This window comes from Mytilus edulis, chromosome 9, assembly GCF_963676685.1.
Source record: "Mytilus edulis chromosome 9, xbMytEdul2.2, whole genome shotgun sequence".
Lineage (NCBI taxonomy): Eukaryota > Metazoa > Mollusca > Bivalvia > Mytilida > Mytilidae > Mytilus > Mytilus edulis.
Genome location: NC_092352.1, coordinates 74650692 through 74673565, shown reverse-complemented (window position 1 = coordinate 74673565; position 22874 = coordinate 74650692). Strand labels below are relative to the sequence as shown.

At 32.0% G+C, this 22874-nt stretch overlaps 1 protein-coding gene across 1 annotated transcript in view; it reads left to right on the top strand.

The window, feature by feature from the left end:
* The window catches only part of LOC139489022 (uncharacterized), a 270345-nt gene extending 248700 nt beyond the window's left edge, over positions 1 to 21645 (top strand). The window contains exons 3-8 of the mRNA XM_071275062.1: positions 9404 to 9688; positions 13071 to 13121; positions 14478 to 14574; positions 17098 to 17340; positions 18715 to 18915; positions 19462 to 21645. Coding sequence (XP_071131163.1) covers positions 9404 to 9688; positions 13071 to 13121; positions 14478 to 14574; positions 17098 to 17340; positions 18715 to 18915; positions 19462 to 19693 — 1109 coding nt within the window. The 3' untranslated portion in view covers positions 19694 to 21645. The remainder of the gene's footprint in view (positions 1 to 9403; positions 9689 to 13070; positions 13122 to 14477; positions 14575 to 17097; positions 17341 to 18714; positions 18916 to 19461) is intronic.
* Positions 21646 to 22874: the final 1229 nt, after the last annotated feature.

Below are 22874 nucleotides of genomic sequence, written 5' to 3'. Positions count from 1 at the left end.
TGCCGATTTGGAAATTTATTTTTTAAAGTTCAATCGATGATAGGTGTAAAAGAAACCGTCATTGTAGTCCCGCATTTTAATTTTAGAAACAAATAACGTGAAGAACGTGAAGTTTTGTTAATTTATCGCTACAATAAAGAAACGTTATCATATACATGTATGTCAGATAAATTTTAATGTAGACTTTCATAAAATAAATCCAGATTTAACACATTCGTGTGTAAGATTTTGAAAATCTTATTAAGTCAAACCGATAGGTTGATTGCTTAGCGTCCAGTGGCAAATATTTCATGCATGTTTAGAACGATACACACTGAATAGAAAATCATACTGTGACCTACATGTATTTATATTCGTCTTCGTGTCAGTTCTTAACTTTTTAAAATGTGTGTATACCCTTTACTCTATCAAATGATCAACTAATAAGATAATCTTATATTCTATTGAATAACATTAACGTAACTCACGAAAGGGTCGGGTGCGGACTGGAGGATATATAATTATATCCTGATTATCTTTTAATAAAATTGTATTGCTATTCAAAATACAATCTTTCTGAATTTTTCATTCGATTCAAGTAAAATTGTTAAAAAAAATAACCTCTTTTCCGAGATAGAAAAAACATAACAAATAGAAAAAAAACATACCCATCCCCTTTTCTACAAACTAAGTGGTACAATAAATTACTTACAATGTGTCTTGTATTTGTTATACACCGTTATCGGATGGTAACAATACATTTGTGCAGTTACAGTAATATTTTTATTGTGTATGGATAATAATTTTTAAAAGGTTTATATCTAAATTATTTAGTGAGTTTTATTTCACATTCTGAATGAGCCGCAGGGCGTATTAAAATCTGAACGCATTAGAAAGGAATATCCCACTTAAGTTTTGTCGGTAAAATAGGATACTAAATTTTACAAATCTTAATAAAATTAATATTTTTTTTACGGTATATAAGTCAGATAATGCATATTTTAAGGTTTTTCTTGTCGTAGAACACACCTCGGGGTGTCAGGATTGTTCAAAGAAAGACCTCCCTCCGGTTGGTCTTTCATTTGATCAATCCTGACAACCCTTGGTGTGTTCTACGACAAGAAAAACCTTAAAATATGCATTATCTATAACTTAATTGGTACTATCATTTTAAACTATTTGCGTAAACAGTGTTTTCCCCCTTTTTTCCTACCGTTTTGGTCATTTACAAAACTTGTTAGGCAATGTCAATTGTTTTTTTTTATAATTTGGACTCTATCAGCTGGTCATACAAGATTAAAGGAAAAAGAAAACGTGTTATAAAATCATAATATTAATCTGACGCTGATGAATGCTTTTTTTTCTTTTCTTTTCCTAAACACACTACGATAAATATTTGGTTCTTGGTGAGAATATCTAACACAAACTAAATTGATTATATTAACCATATGAATGAAACGAACGGTCGAAATGTGCTCAAGTCTATAACCAAATGACAAGAAGAACAAAAACACAAGTGTATACTCTCTTTCAAAGCAGTTTATAGGAATAGTGCGTATTACCTATAATACCATGTATACAGCGGGCATTCTAGTGTCAAAATAGTATCTCCCCTGCAAACACCGACAGTTGATATTTTCAACGTGTATTTTTTCCGTGTTGGCATGGATGCTAGTAATGTTAAATTTCTAATAAGATTATTCTATTGCAAAGTAATATCAAACTATATTGAAAGAGAAAAAAATCCTTATAATGTCATTACTCTCCATGATAGCAGACGGAGATTACAACAGGATTAACACTTTTGAAAATTCAAATTAAATCAGATCTTATCCTTATCAAATTACTAAATTAAAAGCCCAATGCACTAAACGAATGGACAACAACTGTTATATTCTTACTTGGTAAAGGCATATTCTTTTGTAAAAAATAGTGAATTAAACCTGGTTTTGTAGCTAGCTAAACCTCTCACTGGTATGACAGTCGGATAAAATACTGCAGCACATGATTGTTTAATTATCGAGACAATCTATTCTGTGAACCAACTATCGAATATTAAAAAGAAGATGTGGTATGATTTCCAATGAGACAACTGTCCACAAGAGACCACAATGACACAGACATTAACAAATATAGGTCACCGTACTGCCTTCGACAATGAGAAAAGCCCATACCTCATAGTCAGCTATAAAAGGCCCCGATATGACAATGTAAATGAAAACTTACGGCCTGATTTGTATAAAAAGATAAACGAAAAACAAATATGTAACACATAAACAAACGACAGCCACTGAATAACAGGCTCCTGACTTGGGACAGGCACATACATAAATAATGTGGCGGGGTTAAACATGTTAGCGGGACCCCCCCCCCCCCCCTTAACCTGGGACAGTGGTATAACAGTACAACATAAGAACAAACTATAAAAATCAGTTGAAAAAGGCTTAAATCATCAGATGGACAAACATACAATTAAACGTGGAAAACATGTTTATCTTTAACTTATTTAGTTTTCTAAACTGCACAGACACAACTTTGAAAATCGTTGAATTATCGAAAAGACAATTTTCTATACAGAAAAGTGACGTGACAAGATTAAGCTGTTGAATTCGAAACCTTTTAACTAATTTCACGGTCCACTGAAAATGGACAATAATAGTGCGAGTGGAACATCCGTGTACTATATACACAATTTTGGTTTTAAATTCCCGGTTTTGATTTATGCTGAGCTTTTTAAAATATGGCCATTGAGATTATATATAATCGTCGATGTTTCATATTCTCATGTTAAAGGAGCAATATTTCTTAACAGGCATCTAGTGTAACTTACATGTAGTAAATAACAAATAAACTTTCAACTGATTATAATTGTAGATAGATAGATATAAAAAAAAGAAGATGTGGTATTATTGCCAATGAGACAAGTCTCCACAAGAAACCAATTGAAACAGAAAGTGACAACTATTGGTCACCGCACGGCCTTCAATAATAAGCAAAGACCATACTATATAGTCAGATAGAAAAGGCACCGAAAACAAATCAAAATAGAAAACTAACGGCCTAGTTTATGTAGAAATAATTTACGAAAAAACAAAGTTACACATAAACAAATGACAACCACTGAATTGCAGGCTCCTGACTTGGGACAGATATATACATACAGAATGTGGCGGGGTTCAATATATTAGCGGGATCCCAACCCTCCCCAAACATTGGACAGTGGTGTAACAGTCAACATAAGAACGAACTATTAAAACCAGTTGAAAAAGTCTTACCTCCTCAAATGGATACAAATAGAAATACATTATCAAAAACACATACGTGGTTTATTATAGTTTATTCCAACAAAACAATGCAAGAACTTAGGGGACATAGTAATTGAAAAATAATATACATAAAAATGCATAAAACTTAGGATGATTTAACATGTAAAAAAGAATATATATATATATATATACTTATACAGTGAAATGAAAAAGTTAAAATTGTATACAAAATGATAGGGTGTTCTACATGTTTTATGTTATGAAATTTTGAGGAACAAAGTTTCAAATTGTGGTGCTCTGTAAAATACTGGATAAGGTGATGAAATCAGTATTCCACTAATCTTTTCAATATTTCAGAAAATATCATGTTATCTACAAAATTTTTACAACTGGTATTCGACCGAGTTTGCATACAAATTGAGTCCTCTACCTTTGTTTTTTAAATATAGATAAACGATCATCAGATGTATGATTGATTAACAATAGCTGTTTTTTATATATATTCCACTGTCTCATTATATAATTTTAGCTTAAATTTCCCTTCAACATTAATTAGTCTGGTGCATATTATCATGAGTATCACAATAACTTTATTTGAAATAAGGACTGTAAGAACTTATAATTTTTAATGTATGTTCCAAGGGTTCCTTTTTGCTTTCCTGTCAAAAAAGCATAGATATAATTTTTGTTTTGAAAATCCGTAATTGTTTTCATTAATCTTGTGAATTAATATAAAACATCCCTTCTTTACGATTATGCATATGACTTACAATACCTGATCAGAAACGGTGAAAGTCAAAATTTTAGGACTCCAAAAGAAATCCCACATCAAGAAAAAAGGAACATAACTCAATAGCCAAAAACTGTGTAGGTAAAACCTGCTCGACAGGGAACGAACAAACCAAATTATGAAAAATACTGCAGAAATGCTATAATGAAGACTATATTTCTTTAATATGAAACATATGGTCAACCAATGACGAGATACAACAATCGAAAACCTCCCTTCATGTATAAAAATTAATGGATACTATGGATTCATTTTTATTCGTTGGCTACCAATTTTTGTGGATTTCGCGGGACCAGGTGAACCACGAAATGAAATGTCCAACGAATACCAATATTTCCATAGGCTTGTATGCATACTTCGGAAAATCCACGAAATTAGATATCTACGAACATATAAGTTTTCCTAAATCCACGAAAATTGGTACCAACGAAAATAAACAAGATATAAAGTTGTGAACATGATTAAAGTCAGAACAATTAACGTTAATATGTGCTTTTTTGTGACTCGAACACGTTTTCTTTTTTAACTTTGTTGAATTAATTCGTCTTAAAAATTGACTCGTTTTTCTTAAGACTGTTATTAAATCCGGTAAAAATGCATTATGTTTTATTTTGATAGTACCACCTTCAATACCAGATAGCATTTCAGTAGTACATATGCCAACAGATTCGTCAGTGACTACAACTAAACATATGAATTATAGTTCATCACCACCTGAAATCACATCAAAAGAATATGATACTGTCTCTACTATGCAGAGCGAAACAATGAACAATACAACTGCACTTAACTATTATACCTTACAAAAAACTTATTATGATACTACATCTTCTATCCCCTCGAACGATGACTTGTCATCTGACATCAGATATAGAACCACTACATATTTTACAAAACGAACAACAACATCACAAAGGATAGTTGAAGGTGATAACATAACAGTTGTCTGTAGAGGAGCTGTTGGAAAACCTCCAGCAGAACATGTCTTTGAAAAGTATCTAAATGGAAAGATAGTTCCTATTCAAGGTACTGACCTCAACACATCAATATCGGAGATGTCTGAAAATTGTTCCCACTATCGCACAAGTAATCTCACGTTCAAAGTAACATCTAAAGACAACAATGCAGTGATACGATGTGGGGTTAAGTCGTCAATGGCAGAGCCGGATATGTATGTAGAAACGGAACCACTAGAGGTGTACTGTAAGTATATACTTTTATAGATATATTGATTGCAAACCACTAAGTAAAACATAATCGTTTACGACACACCCAAAGTACAATAATCTGTCGGTAAATGAAGAAGTTACTTCTACTGTTATTAATATTGTTTCTGTAAAAAATTACTTAGCTTGTCAATAATTCCATAGTGTGTCTAAGAGTTAACACAATGTATTAAGGGAAACACTGTTTTGTTGTCTTATGATTTAGTTTAAACATATTTTATTTGCTTTATTACGCAAAAGGGATGAGACACAAGTTAATCAAACATGAACAATTTATAACAATATAATACTTACAAAGCATGCATGCAAACAATACATTATATATAAGTACGTCTGAGCCAGTGACAACTCTACAACAGATTTATCCATCGGATACCCACCAGTGATTGTGATACATGGCTGTGTACATTATGTATATGTAACTCGTCTAAACATCAACCCAAGAATGTTAGATCTGTAAATTTGCTTTCGCAAGTTATTTGTTCTTCCCTCGCCGGGATTCGAACCCATGCTACTGAGATATCGTGATACTAAATCGCCTGCACTGTAGCCGTTCCGCTAGACCAATCGATAACCTGGGCTTCATAAAAAACGATTTCGGTGGACGAGTGTTACCTTTCCACGTCAGTTTTTATCTAGCGTCGTACTACACTTGGAACAGTATATCTAACAGTTAAATAAAAGTTAATATATATGTTCCTGTACTACAGTACATGATATATAAGGCATGGAGATAAAGATGATGTGTAATGATGTGTAGTAAATGGTTAAATACAATATGCATGTATTTGTGTCAAAATAATGCTAAGTTTACGATTGCAAAATTCATAATGTTTGGGTACATGGGCTTTTGAATTCTATTAAAGATTTTTTAGTTCGGTGTTAAATTATGTCTTATGGTCACTTTAACCATTGTAACTTTACATTTTTAATTGTTTGAAATATAATACTGTGAATTAGACATTGTGTCTTCTAGAATATTTTTTTGGGTATATTATATCACTTTTAATTCAGTTTTCATAGATGATGAATCTATTACATCTGTAATTTGCCTCAGATGAAAAACCCATTACTCTAATGAAATACCCCATCCTCAATATTGCGGTGATATTGTAAATTGAGCCCAGAATGATACGGGTAGAATTATCAATCCTTCAAATACACTATAATTCCACATCTCCTTAGTTTCAATATCATCACAAAAGGTTACCCATCCATCACTGTAATTTAATCTCTGAATGTTGTTTATTTATTTTGTTTTCAGTAAATTGAAACCATGCATTTATCTGGCTGTTGGTTTTCTCTTTTAAATTGTTTTACTTTGTCATTTCTGGGCCTTTATATCTGATTATGCGGTTTTGGACTTTCTCAATGTAGAAGGTGACATACATGTATAGTTGTAAATTTCTATGTCATTTTTTTTGTCTCTTGGAGAGTTTTCTCATTTTTCATACCACATTTTTTAATACATATGATTGTACATTAACGCTACCACAATCTGTCGATACCTATATTCGTACTTGCTTGTGATCACAATCTTATTCACTATGTATTAAGTGTTTGCATTTTTTTTTTTATCAAAGCTTCTTCAAATATCTGACAGTTTGTTAGATTCCATCGATTTTCCTTTGTTTAAAAAAGAAATACAATCCAGCTTTACTGTTATTTAAAGTTGTAAATAAAAAAAACTCCCCATTGTTTGTGCATCATCTTCACTAGCCAAAGATAACAATCCGTTCTCCCTTTTCTCACCCTTGTCAGATATACGAGGTTATGATTACGTAGTTACAAATTTTTTGCAACCAATGGACTTAAAAGAAAATTAATGTAAGAGTCTGTATACTGCAGCAACATTAAAAGTTCAGATGACAAATCCAAATGTATTCAGCTCTTTGTTATAGCATGCTTTCTATGTATTATCCTATACACATAACATTTCTTGGAAATGATTGACATGCCTTCGTTTCTAAATGCATGGTGATCATTTTTCATTTGCCTCGGAGATCATAAATATTTAAACTTGCATTAAATCTGTTTTTTAAACAAGAGTTGTTTTATGGAATGGTTCGTATATCCAATAGAAATTTAGTTGTATAGATAAGTAAAAGGTCAACTATGTATAGATAAATGATGTACACCGGAGTTTTACTCTTATCAAATACGCCTGAACTAAAGCTGACATTATTGTGAGCTTTGTACTGATGAGTCTTGTGTAGACGAAACCCGCGTCTGACGTACTAAATTATAATCCTGGTACCTTTGATAACTAATTGCAATAACTATGAATTCATCAAGAGGTGCAATATTAATATATTCGGATTGTGTGTACGTGTTGAAATATAAATTGTGTTGCGGTCTTACTAGTTTAAAATAAGATATGGAAAGTTCCCTATTGTGGAGGCATTATCTAAAACATTGTTCGATTTGAAATGTTTTGATAAAAACGTTTTAGAAAGAAAGTGAAAACAAAACCTCAAACCTACAGTTGGTGTATACAAACAACAGAATATAAAGATATAGCATTCAAAAGACACACAAAAAACCAGAAAAACATGAAGGTTTGTCAATATACTGTAATAACTGGAACAAATATAACATTTAATAATTTCTACAACCTGGAATTTACTATGCCAACAAAAGAAATAAGTCAACTACAGATGGATGAAAACTTTATTGGATGATGGCCTACAACAGAAATATTATTGACTTTATGAACATTTAATCGAATTGGACATACTATTATATTTGCAACTTTTTAACATTAGGCATTTTGTTTGGCAAGTGCCCCTTCCACTTGTTTACAAAACTCGTTTTACTTGATAACATATTTTTTATAGATTGTAAGGTGTCTGGCACAAATATGCATATACCTGAAATTATATTTCAACCCATTATAAGTCCTCAAAGTGTCTCAGTAAGGAAATATTTAAGTTTTACTATCGGTCCAAACCATTTTTGTTGTTTCTCCGTGAAGAGCCATTTTACAGGTCATGTGACCATAGTAGGAAATATTTTTGTTGTTGTCATTATATTTCTAAAATCTCTTAAGTATTCTATAAGAGTAACAAATAAGTCATTACATTAATAGTTTTATTAAGCTCCATTATTCATATCTGTTAAAGATTAGTTTCTTAGGGATTATATTGTAACCAGTTTACTGCTGGAATTTAATATCAGTACTCCCGGCGTCTGCTAGTCCTACGCACGACTAGAAATTGGAAACAAGTAGTAACGAAGTTTTAAGCTTCTTTTGCTAAATTTAAATAAAGGAAAAGTTTGGACTTTGGCCCATTGGTATAATAATTAAAGAACAGGCATTTTACTGTCCATTTTACGTGTGATTTTTAAATGTGCAGGTTTTCCTGTCCAGCCCCTATTTTATCGGACATTTTCCTGTCAGTCTTGACAGGGTTCTCATTGGCCCTAAGGGATCCCTGGCTAGATCCCTTATTTTTGATTGGCTTTCAGGGATCTCAAAAGTATATAAATAAGGTTCCACTCAGTGAAATGGCGGATAACTTGTTAGCTCAAGCCTAACTAGTAGCTTAACAACCTGAAAGTTTATCTTTACCAGACCTAGCCCAACAGAAACGCCAAGCAGGTTAATATGCTTTAATAATATAAGATGAAGTATTTTTAAGGAAATGTGAATATAGCGGCAGTTATCCACCACAACAGTGAGTGACCTAAATGACCCGAAAACTGATGACTGATTAAGCGTCTGCATGTCTGCATTTGTCCGTGTATATAATATGAACATGTAATAATAAATATAATATACGTTCGGACTTATCGTTTATGGACTGAGAAATATGAGTGCATTGCCTGGCATCCATTCGTCTTTAGAGGTAGAAAAAGGAAAAACCCCAAGATGCAGAATATTCCTGACGAGAGCTTCAAAACTTGTCAACAGACCCTTCCACAATTACTCGGCCTGTGGCGGCGGTTTGTTACAATACACTGCCAACTTCTCAATTAATCATATTAGATATGCATTCGAAAAACTCCACAGTATGATTTGCACTAAAATATATATAAATGCATAATGTTTAGCAAACATACTTTCTTGAAAAAATCTATAATACTGAGAGTATAAGTGTAAAATACTAACGTGCATGCTTCCTCGATACTTACATTTTCAGATCCTGTTAGATTACCAACCATTATTAACCATCCGAATAAAACAGAATATGTATTGGGCGAAGATACAAGTATACATTTAGCTTGTAAAAGCGATGGTAATCCTAAACCTTCTTTCTTTTGGTATAAAGAAAACCCCAAGCAACAAGTTAGTTTAAATGAAAATTTTACTATTACGGATCTGAATATAACAGACAGTGGAGCCTACACATGTAAGGTAAACAACACTTTTCACGGCGATACATACCAAGAGGCAGCTATTTTCAATATCAAGATTATAAATACAGGTAAAAGTCATTATTGAAAGCAACAACACTATGTTTTTCCTAACGCTCAGTAAAATTTGTGAATGCATTTCTTGTTCCATTGTTTTATAATATAATTAAGAGTGCAGTATATCTTTTTTATACCAAAACTCTACAATAGCATGTCATAAATACTCATATTTATTTATCTTTTAAGACGAAAACTATGGAATGATGAACAGCTTAAATAAATTGCATGTGCATGATGTAAGTATCTTATAACTTTAATGTTTTTTTTTAGGTTCTCCTATTATACTTACTTCACCTATAAAGGATTTTGTTTGTACCTTTGAACTTTCATTGAATTCGCACGTTGTCTGTTTAAAAAAATTGTAGATATTCCTATGGGAATAAACTGTGAGCCTTTCAATACCGCCCTCTACATATTTTCTTATATGTCACAGTTCAGTCAAACACTTGTCGAAAACAAGAAATAAAAATTTGAATGACATTTATATACATTGGTGATGTTCTTTTCATTTACAACTTAAACTTTTTTATTGGGATCTATTAAAAAAATATCCCCTAGATCTGAAATAGAAATTAAAACAACAGACCAATTTTCCTCTGTCTCAATTTTATACCTATATCAAATTTGACATAAGCGTGATCTCTCTTCCAGGATCTATAACAACGTGATGATTTTAATTTTGAAATCATCAACTTCTCTTATCTCAGTAAAAACGTATCAAACTTTACTTTTTTTCTCTTTTCTCATTTTTTTTAGCATGACCTATGTTCCTTCGACAAAATTTCGTATTATTTTCTCAAAATAACTTCCACGTTGATATCAAAATGAAATGTTACCCAAAATAAAGACTAATCCCCATGCCCATTCATACTTTTATTATTCAAAGAAAAGAAATAACAAAACTATTAATAGCCTTTCGGATAATTAATTGAACAATAATTTGTAGTTGGTTTCTTTTTATCATTACATGTGGTTTCGATGTTAACAGTATTAAGCCAGACTATTTGGAATGTCTTTTAAGAATCAGTGTTGTTACTATCTGTGACATGGACTTCTTATAGAAACCAAGTTTTATTTTCCTATGCGATATTTATACAATATCGGTACGGGAGTCCTGTTTTATAATGAAAATAAAATAATTAAATACCTATTTTTTCGCCGCTTTGGTGATTAAACGTAGAAAAACGTAAATACCTAACCAGAAATGATATTGTTAAATAGTAAATGAAAACTTGAAATGTGTCCAACAGAGAACAACCCGAACAAAGAACAGAAAAAGTTTGAAGTCTATTTATTGTTCTTCAACACAGCGATAGCAATCCGCACTCGTGACGTGTTTTAGGGGCCAATATTTGGTGAAGGGGCTAGCTACAGTGATGATAGCTTCCAACCTCTCTTCAAATCTTTCAGAATCTGTCAGAATCTGTCAGGACAAATTATCTAGGACAGTATGTAGTACTGTCAGTCTGACACCTTTAAGACAGTTTTAGCTAGATCAGTTCTAACCTAGAACTGATTTAAACAGTTCTACCTAGAACTGATCAAATCTCTCGTCAAACATTCGGTCAGTTCTACAACAAGAACAGTTACTAGTATACGACTTAGAAAGTTCTACGATTAGCACTGATTGGTCAGTTCCACGACTAAAATTGATTCAGTCTATTCAACAGTATTAAGAACTTTTTGTCTTAAATATAAGGCAGTGACTATTTTGCCGGCTCGGCACAATAGCGATTTAAATAGAATTTTGCTATTTTGCTGGTCTTATTTCAGATTTTTAATCGAGACAACATGTTTAACCCCGCCAATTTCTGTATGTATATACCTGCCCCAAGTCAGGAGCCTCTGGTTGTCTTTCGATGTGTTACATTTTTGGTTTTCGTTAATTTTTTGTACATAAATTAGGCTTTAGTTGAAGTCTGGAGTTGGCATGCAGTTAACTGCTGGTAGTCTGTTGTTATTTATGTATTATTGTCATTTTGTTTACTTTCTTTAGTTACATCTTCTATAATAAGACTCGGACTTCTCTTGAACTGTATTTTTATGCGTTTACTTTTCTACAGTGGCTAGAAGTAAAGGGGGAGGGTTGAGATCTCATAAGCATGTTTAACCCCGCCGCATGTTTGCGCCTGCCCCAAATTAGGAGCCTCTGGCCTTTGCTAGTCTTGTATTATATTTTATCTTAGTTTCTTGTGTACAATTTGGAGTTTAGTATGGCGTACATTGTCACTGAACTAGTATATAAATTTGTTTAGAGGCCAGCTGAAGGACGCCTCCGGGTGCGGGAATTTCTCGCTGCATTGAAGACCTGTTGGTGACCTTCTGCTGTTGTCTGTTCTATGGTCGGGTTGTTGTCTCTTTGACACATTCCCCATTTCCATTCTCAATTTTACTATGTACCTTTAGCCACACAGTAGTTCAGTAACATTTTAGGTTAGGATGGATTGTATAATACAAATGACAGCAATATTGGAAAACAATTACTACAACATTTTGTTTGCATCAATTTAGAGTGCCCTATATCTTGTATGTATCCATAATAATGAACCGTCACTAAAGTCAGTGGTTCGTGATGGTTTTTTTTTAACAAAACTATTAAACGGCACCACCCAACACTCCCATTCATGACTGATTCATATACTTTAAAATAAAAAGTATGAGAAGTTCTCTTCTTGGAATAGTATAATATTAATACGTTTTGTAGAATGATATCTTACCGTCCAGGGGCAAATATTTGATTTATGTTTAGATCCGGTATATTTTTAGAACGTCTCATATATCATTTATAATCGTTATGGATAAGTCTGTCTAAATTGACGACATGGTACAAATGAACACGTAACCTATTAATATCCCTATATATACACTCTATAATTTTCGTATGAACATTCGACAAAACAGAATCTAAGAGTTTATTTATGAAGAGATGGGGAACGAAGCAACGTAAACCATGATGTTTATATCCCATCATATAAAATATTTTCCCCTAGTATTGGATAACTTTTCTATCCACTTTGATATTTGTACATGTAACTTTTGAAAAGTAAATATAGAAAATCTGCTACACAGTTAAGTTAACGGGAACTAATTTTTTTCTAAACTCTAAGATACACTTACTGCAGTGACGTCATTTATAGCTGTTCTACAATCCTGACAGGTTTGGTCAGTTCTTCTTAGAACTGATTCTGACAGTTCTACTTAGAACAGTTCTACCCTGTTCTAGGTAGAACTGTTCTAGGACAGTTTAGAACAGTTCTATGACAGATTATTCTGACAATTCTTACGAGAGGTTAGAAGTGATCTCCACTGTATTTCTTAGTTTTATACTGTAGAAATATTTATCAAACATGTTATTGTATTGAAATGTTTTGTATTTTATCTTTAACAATCAAGCGGATATAACAACACCTTCAACATCTGATTATTGGCTCAATAAAGCAAAAGGTACATATTACTATTATAGTTATTTATAAAACACAAATATCATGCATATACTGAGGGGGATAGAACCTTTATCGGGATTCCGGGATCGGGCGTGTTAAAGCTCGGGATTTCGGGATTGACACTTTCGGGATCCGGGAATTCTATTTTTTGAATTTCGGGACCTCAAAATTTTGTGTTTTTAAGCCCGGGATTTCGGGATCAGGTGTGTTTTAGCCCGAGATTTCGGGATCAGGAATCCCTACCCCTCTCTATACTATTATAGGTTAAATCCTTATATAGTATTCTATCGTACAGCATATCGGATGCATAGTTAGATCCATATTTGTCAAAAATACATTTAGGAGCTGTTACTGAATAGTTAGGAATTCATTGCAATTCTTTAATGTCTTAACTTAGATAGGCTTAGCTAAAATGAATCCCATTAAAATTGGGACTGAGCCAGGTACATCAGAACGAGAAGCAACTCATCTTATGTTGCTCAATTATTTCAAATCATAATGAAATGAAATTACACATCAGACCTCTACACTAAAATCGATGTGATGAGTTAATTTGGTAGGAGAAAACCCGTATTGATTAGGTGTGCTCGAATCATACATTGCAATGGTTTGTATAAAAAAACAAGCAGCTTTGGTATGATCGCTTATAATGAAATTATAGTACAGAGACTAAATGAATGAATGTAAGATACATACATACATTTTATGCATTTTTATTTTATGTTTATTATGCTTTAACTTCTCTGTAACCTTTGTATTTGCATACTTTTGTGAGAATAAACTATCTATTTACTAGCAGTTGGGTTCGTTGAACGACCTTTAATTACGATCAGAATCCGAATCACATTTTAAGTTTTAGAAGGTACCTGCTTATAGAAGTGATTACCCTTTAAGTACAATGTTTATCAATTATCGAAAAAATTATTGAAATAATGATCAGAAAAAAAAGGAATTAGTATAATACATCTACTATTAAAAGGACGATCGAAATTATCAGTTTACTTCTTTTACTACTTGATATTTATTGTAATTTGTTCCGTTTTGTAACTATATCCCAAATAAACGCATTATAGATACCAGAATTGAAATTGTATATTTGCGTTTTTTTTCTGCAAAAGACTCATCTGTGACGCAGGAATCGAAAACTGCTAGCCAATTTATCAATTTTTTTCCCCACTATTTCCTTCTTTTTATTAAGTTGTACTCGATGCATTTTAATTTTGATTTCTTTTAAGACTCTGCTATGTATTCATACTACACAATATGTATATCAATGTATAGAGTCTTATAAAATATGAATATGCCTGTTTACACGTATGAACATTTTTTTATAATTGTTAATTTAATAATCTTGTAGATAACGGGACTGTTATTGCTATTGCAATTGTTGTTGTTCTTATTGTTATTGGAGTTGTAGTTGTACTCATTGTCCTACTATATAGAAGAATAAAAGAGTAAGTATACAAATTATTCATGTTCATTTGTGATACAATTATGTCGTATCAATGGGTCTGATTGTATGACAGTAAGCATAGCAGTTTCTATCTCCTTGCCTGTACCTACGAAAGCCGATATAATGAATCAATCAAATTGAGAATGGAAATGGGGAATGTGCCAAATAGACAACAACCCGACCATAGAAAAAAAACAACAGCAGAAGGTCACCAACAGGTCTTCAATGTAGCGAAAAATTCCCGCACCCGGAGGCGTCCTTCAGCTGGCCCCTAAACAAATATATACTAGTACAGAGATAATGAACGCCATACTAATATCCAAATTGTACACAAGAAACTAAAATTGAAATAATACAAGACTAACAAAGACCAGAGGCTCCTGACTTGGGACAGGCGCAAAAGTGCGGCGGGGTTAAACATGTTTCTGAGATCTCAACCCTCCCCCTATACCTCTAGCCAATGTAGAAAAGTAAACGCATCACAATACGCACATTAAAATTAAGTTCAATTATGTATTTACATTTGATTCTTTCATCTTGATAGGCACACACATTGAAGGTAGAAACATAATTTTATCATTTTTTTAAGGCGGCGAAGGAGCCAGAAAACGCTGGCATTTAATTTGTGACGTCGATGACACATAGTTTAAGACCAAAGAAGATACCATCATTTTCTTCATTTCCATTTGATAAAAGGTTAACACTTATCGTATTGTCGATATTAAATTATGTTTTTATTTGCATTAGAAAAGCGATTATTGTATTTTTTAAATCTTTGCGGTCGTCCATCGATAATGTTTTCGCAATTATCCGTATACGTGTCTCCGTTTTGCATCGCCAGGTAAACTGAATTTGCTACAGTTAAACTACCAATTGGCGTCCATGAAGCTTCAAATACAATAAGGGAATGTCTTATAAAAATCAGGAGTGAAACTTATTACAAAAACAATTAACAGTCATCTAGGGTACTTGAGAAGTATTACAATAAAAGTTGTCATTACAAACTCGTCCCGATTGTATAAAGATCAAAGTTCCAATGTTCCCTGCCTCTGCACATTCAGGTTAAATAAATGTCACAGAGCAATATATCTTGTTAAATATTTGTTCAAATCGTTTAAGCAATGTATGCGGGATAGCTGGTGCATTATGTTTTGCATAAGTATCACTTCTCTGTGAAAGATGATATTTGTAAAAGTAAATGATTAGGTGTTTTTTTATAAATGCCCAAAACAAAAGATGATATGAACTGTGAAAAAAGTAGACTTGTGGGCGACAACCATGTTTGTTTTATTCAAAAGAATGTTTTTTTCATATATTTTTAAGGTGCCTTACTTCTTTAAAAAAAACACCATCCGCACTGATATTTTTAAGATTTTGTTTAAAATTGATTGATCTCAATATCATGATCATCAGTTAATTTTCTTGTAAAAAGAAATTATAAATACTGATTTTCATTTTGTCCGAAACATTTCTGACCTAAACATCTATATCAGTTTTGAAAAGTCATGCGAAATGTTGACTTTAATAAGCTTGCATTTCAATTTCTAATATAACATGTATAATCAATAATCCAAGGATCATATCATCTCGTAAAAAGTTGCTCAATAGTACATTTTTATCAAGCAATCGACATTATGGACATTTACCTTTTTTGTCGATTTTGTTCTATACTATATTGTACCGTTTTTACTAACTGTATATTCGCATGATAAATAATACATATATATCAAGCGACGAAGGTTTGTTCATTGCATTTATTTGCCTTTTTTTCGATATACGATAGTAAACTTGTTTCCCCTTAACCAGTTCTTAGGCTGATCATGTTGTATGTATCTAATTTTGACAACAACAAAAACTGTTTTAAATGCTTTTTTGGGCCAAAAACGTTAATTACCTAATACATAATCAAACGACAATTTTAATAAGCCAAATCAATGCTGCGAGTATAAAAAAATGTCGTCATTATTTCAATTATTTATAAAAGAAGCCATTGTCTAAAAAAAATCCTCTTTCATATGCTAAAATGTTGGCTTCAATTCTATTTAACATTTTTTTTAATATCATTTGTGACTTGAGTAAATATTTAGGATATGCTTGTGTAATAAGTGGTACAGATACAAATTTCTTTTGTACATAAGCCATTGTTTTGACAAAAAAAAAGGATTGCAATTTCCTGTAAGCGCTTAAAATAAATACTGGTTCTATTGAGAGTGTACATGCTTTTTGTTACACAGAAAAGTTGCGAGTTATGATACGGTCGTAGTAATATTTACCTTGCTGTTTGCCGAATATCTATATATATATATAAATGAACATGCCAAATATCTGTTAATGTTATAGCTTGGTTGATACGCAATACTATGACGTGGTTGATCAAATTAACACAATTGTAAATATAAAAGTTTGAATATATATTTTCTAGCAGCATTGTATGGTAATTACGACCACAATTCACAACAATTGCCATAATTGCTAAATACTTTTAAAATTAGTATTCAAAGTGTATTGTCGAATTGTCTTTTAGAAAAGAAGAATACAAACCTGTAGACAGAATGGAGTTAAACATGGATCAAATTGAAACAACACAGATAGTACCAACTTCTAGTTCCACAAAAAAGACTACAGGATACGAAGATATTGATTTAGATGATACTGACATGAAATTTAAAATTCTGAGTGACGAGGAAACAATTGCCAAAGTTAAACAGCATAATGAAGAATACTTGAAGAAACTGAAAGAAGACGAAGAAACAGAGAAAGATAACCCGTATGTATAGAAAAGGCATGCTGTTTTCTTATTTGAATATTTCACTCATTGTCAATCATACCACATCTCACTATTTCTATATCAAATTGTAAAATATCTCTTTATTGCATAGTAATATTATACCAGAAATGTAATACGCATAATTAAAATTAAAAAGGAAAAAAACCAAATGACATGATTGATTTTTTTTAAGATGAAATATATCTTGCCTAATTTGAAGGTAAACCTTCAGTAATACCATGCTTCTAGAAAAAGAAATGATTATTTTTTTTAACAAGAAAAGAAGCAAAGACAATAACATGAATACTGATTCACAAATAAGAAAAAAAAGAAAAAAAAAGACTGCGCAACTTACGACTTACATTTTTAGTAAATTTTTCATGCAAATAGCACGCAGATTATATTTTCATACATAGATATAGGCATATGTGGTATGAGTGCCAATGAGACAACTTATTACCATTCAAGTCACAATTAATAAAAGTAAACTATTATAGGTCAAGATACGGTCTTCAACACAGAGCCTTGGCTCACACCGAACAGCAAGCTATAAAAGAGGGACGAAAGATACCAGAGGGACAGTCAAACTCATAAATCGAAATTAAACTGACAACGGCATGGCTAAAAATGAAAAAGACAAACAGTCAAACAATAGTACACATGACACAACATGGACAACTAAAGAATAAACAAAACGAACACCACCAAAACCTAGAGGTGATCCCAGGTGCTCCGGAAGGGTAAGAAGATCATGCTTCAATTGTGGCTCTCGTTGTGTTGTTTATAAAGGGTCACAAACAATTACTGGTGTAAAACCATTTAAACGGGAAAACCAACGGTCTTATCTATATAAAAAACGAGAAACGAGCAACACTTAATAACCACATAAACAAACGACAACTACTGAACATCAGATTAGACACTAATCTTTACAATGTGCAAAAAAACTGTGAATTACATTCGTAAATATAAGTATTCGATTCCTATTAGAACAATGCATCACGACAACTTCATTTGTATCTAGACATAGACTATATTAGACAAAACAGTTTTACCATATTTCGTAGAGTGTCCTTTCAATTAAAGATAATGGCATAGATTTAACGCGACGTTTGAAAACATGAAATTACTAGTATATAAAATAACATGATTTATATCTTTTTGAGAAACTTCAGCACAATAAGCATGATGAGGGCAAAGGAAAAAAGTAAAATCACAAAAATACTGACCTCAGAGAAAAATCTAATCGGAAAGGTCATAGAGAAGTAAAACACAAGTGTTTAGCATAAAAATGAAGATGCTACCCGAACGTTACAATATTGCCGTCATGCAGTTGTTCTGTACTGATTTATATATTTTGTTATACATTGACAGAACACAGCCACCTCAAGCTGCTGTGTATGCTTGTGTAAACAAACCTAAAAATACGACAACTACAGAAAACAAACCTCCTGCTGATCAATGGGAGGAAGACGTGTATGAGGAATCAAAGGAAGGCTTGTATGATACATCTGGTGACAGGCGTCACAAAGAAAACATTACAGTGGAAAATTACGATTCAACAGAGAATCTTAAGTGAGTGACACGTAAATGTGCTTTTAGAAAACAGGACTACAAATTAAGCTATACCGTTTATGTATTCACAACTGTTACAGTGATATTCTTGTGATACCTAACGTCTTAAGATGGATGTACATTGAACCATAAAATAAATGAAAAAATAAAAAAAGGTACTCAGTTTAAAACAAGGACAGAAAATACTGATTTTTATAAAAATAATTTACAAAGAGATCTGACTTTTTATTACGCACACACGTGTATCATTTCAGAATTTGAGTATAAAATAGGTGAAACATCATGATGAAAAACTAGAATACGAATTAACGAGGACATTATGTTTTTGCATGTTTTTTTTGTTGTTAGCACAACACCTCCCAAAGAGTATGAAATATATAAACTGAAGAAACACTTACAAAGATGCACATGAAGGAATACGTTCCCATTTGATTATTGCATTATGTTGTATTATAGTCTGTAGTTAATTCTCACAATATGTAGTCCATAAACTCTACCGAGTAAATGCCCTTACTTATAAGATTTTTTTTTCTAATTCTCATACAGAAATGAAGAAAGTGACCATAATGATCTATTCCCAGAAAAAAATAGCCAGATCGGTGCTAACATCAACAAAACATATGGAAGTAGTGAAAAGAAGGAAGAAAAGCGCCAAGTAGCAACAGTCTCTCCAACATTCCGACTGTCTTCCAGTTCGCAAGGTGATGGACAAAAACACAAGAGTGATGAAATACAACCCAAGACTGAAAAACAAACTACTCACGAAACGTCTTTGTAAAATTGAAATCTATTTAGTCATCTGCTAGAGAGTTATATATATCAACACATGACAACCCCTGATTTATAGGCCTCTGGCTTGGGTGCAGGCACTAACAGGATTAAGTTTGAAAGTTCCTTCTAACCCGGGACAGTGGTGTAACAGTAATACATAAAACAAACTATAAAAAATAGTTGAAAAGGGCATTTCTGATCAGAGTGATACAAAGCATAAATACATCTACCAAAAAAAGACCAAACGTAACAAGTTGTTTATACATCCCCTCAACACAAATACCCTCTTTGTGTTATGTGTTATTCTGATGATTCATGTTTTTTAATGAGTTTGGTAGTGGTTTCTTGTTGGGTTACTTTTTTATTTGTTTTTTGCACATAAATCATTACGTTGGTTTGCTTCTTTGAAGAACTGTTTAACACTGTCAAGACCTTCAATTCTTGCCATACATGTAAGCTATGAGTTTTTACAAATCGATGATAGTCTTACAGTGATCTAGTTACTAACTAAGGTTGAAAGTTGTCTCATTGGCAATTAAAACACATATATGTACTATTTGTTTCGTCACTTTGCAACATGACAATCATTTTAGGTATATATGCATAATTCTTTGATACATGTTTTTTTGTAATTCCCGCGGCAAATTGAGACTAGGATTAATAGTGATGTACATATACATATGGAATCCATGCGTCACATTATTGTTTTCTATAAGTAATTATAATGTTTTGCTTGCCAAAATCATATGAATTTGAAATTTTTAAACAATGTTCTTGGTTTTAGTGGCTTTGAACTTGCTGCCATTAACTGTATTTTTGTTGTTGGAATATACAATTACCCAGCCACGTCCACTCTGTATACTATTTCAGTTTGTATTTATCTAATGAGTTAAGCATTTTTCAACTGATTTCATAGGTCGTTCTTATGTTCTAAGGTCACACCACTGTCCCAGGTTAGGGTGAGGGTTGGGATCCCGCTAAAATATTTAACCGCGCCACATTCTATATGTTTGTGGCTGTAATTCAGTGGTTGTCGTTTGTTTATGTGTTACATTTTTATTTTTCGTTCATTTTTTGTACATAAATTCGGCCGTTAGTTTTCTTGTTTGAATTGATTTACATTTGTCGTTTCGGGGCCTTTTACAGCTGACTATTCGGTATGGGCTTTTCTCATTGTCGAAGTCCGGACGGTGCTCTGTAGTTGTTAATTTCTGTGTCATGTCGTCTCCTGTGGAGAGTTGTCTCGTTTGTAATTATACCACTTCTTCTTTTTTTAATGATATTGTTTCGAGTCAATAAATATAGGTCATGTTTGATTCCAAAGGATTTGTCTTTACCGATGTCGAATTATGAGCCGTAGTTATATTAATAAATAAGACCTTTCTCAAGTTTTCGGATTAATGTTGAGGACCCACTGAAATATCTATTTTTACTTTGTTCAATTTTGACATGAACCGTAATTCAATTCAAGTTTGTATTTTGTTTTGCCATATTTTTTACTTGAGTTTGAATATTTCTTTATTATCTTCATAATATAGCATAAGACAAAACGTAACGAAATGAAAACAAACCATACCGACAAGATCATTTATACACAGTATAGAGTAATACTAGTATTTCAATATTCCTTTGTCCTCAGTCCTATAAACTGTTTTAAATGGAAACCATCATTTATACCTAAACTTGTAACCTTGAGTTGAGTATGAATGTAACGTATCGAGACCAAAAGATATAAAAGGAGGGAGTATTTAAGATTACAAGAACGAAAGTGTGTGTGCTCTCCGAATTTCATTGAGAACGGAGAAGATTTACATTGACACAGTTGTTTACATTATAAAATTGTTAATTGTTTTAATATTTTTCTAGTCACAATAATGTAAATCTTATTCTAGTCGGAGTAGGCAATACTAGTTTGTGTGCCAAAACCTGCAAGAACATTTTATATAACCGTGTATATTTTTATATACATGAATGATGTAGATTATTAAGATTTTATTTTTTTATTGTTTTGAGAAATTTTTTTCTTATATGTAAATATAAATGTTTAAAATACGTGTTCTTAATTATCTCAAAATAAAAAAAAAACGTGTCTTATATTACTGTTAAAATCAGAATATGCAAAGAAATGAATTTCAGCTTCAATATTTGGCAGTTTTTACATAATGTATCTTCTTTGTATATTAAAGTATCTTCCCTTTTCTATCAATTAATTGTGGTCATTTATTCTAAAATTTGTTATCAGCTTTTTTTAATTTTGAAATTACATAAAAATCTTTTTTTATTGGTGTTATCATGGTTATTCTGTTAAACATTTTTATAAATAGTAAAGTAAAAAGTAAAAACACAAAAATACTGAACTCCGAGGAAAATTCAAAAAGGAAAATCAAAAATCAAAAGGCAAAATCAAAAGTCCAAACACATCAAACGAATGGATAACAACTGTCATATTCCTGACTTGGTACAGGCATTCTCTAATGTAGGAAATGGTGGATTGAACCTGGTTGTATAGCTAGCTAAACCTCTCACTTGTATGACAGTCGTATCAAATAAGTTTGTGGTTATCTTATGGACTTACCGTTTTGAGTTTATTATTATGATTTTACTTTTACTTTTTACTATTATATATTTTTTTATTTGCTATTTTTTATATAGCTATTGTTTTATTGTTTATTAACTCGTTTTTAAATACTCAATTGTTACCAGAATGTATTGACCTTATGTGAGATATATTGCAGCAATATGTCTTAACCCTTACCTGTGTCATCTAACAATTATTTTGCATTTAAAGATCAAGTATATATTCCCCAAAGTCACAGTTTGGAGACAAAACAATTAATCCGTTCACAAGATACATGTAGTCAATGTCATTATAAAATAATCAAATTAGAAAAAATAGCATGTGAAGATTGAAATTTGATATCAGGATCCAGAGGATGTCTACTCAAGGTTGATTGATTTTTGTTCTTTATGTATATATACAAAACTGTAGATCCAATCATTATACGGTGGTCCAGTTTTTGTTTATTTATAGAACTGTGACAACACTTTATATTACTCATCATTAAGACTCATATATATATATATATGCAATTTGAGTATCTTTGTATGTTCGAAATACACCAATGAGCTGGTAATTTTATTTTAACTGTTTTCCTTTGTAATCATAGTTTAAGTTTTATCTACATAAA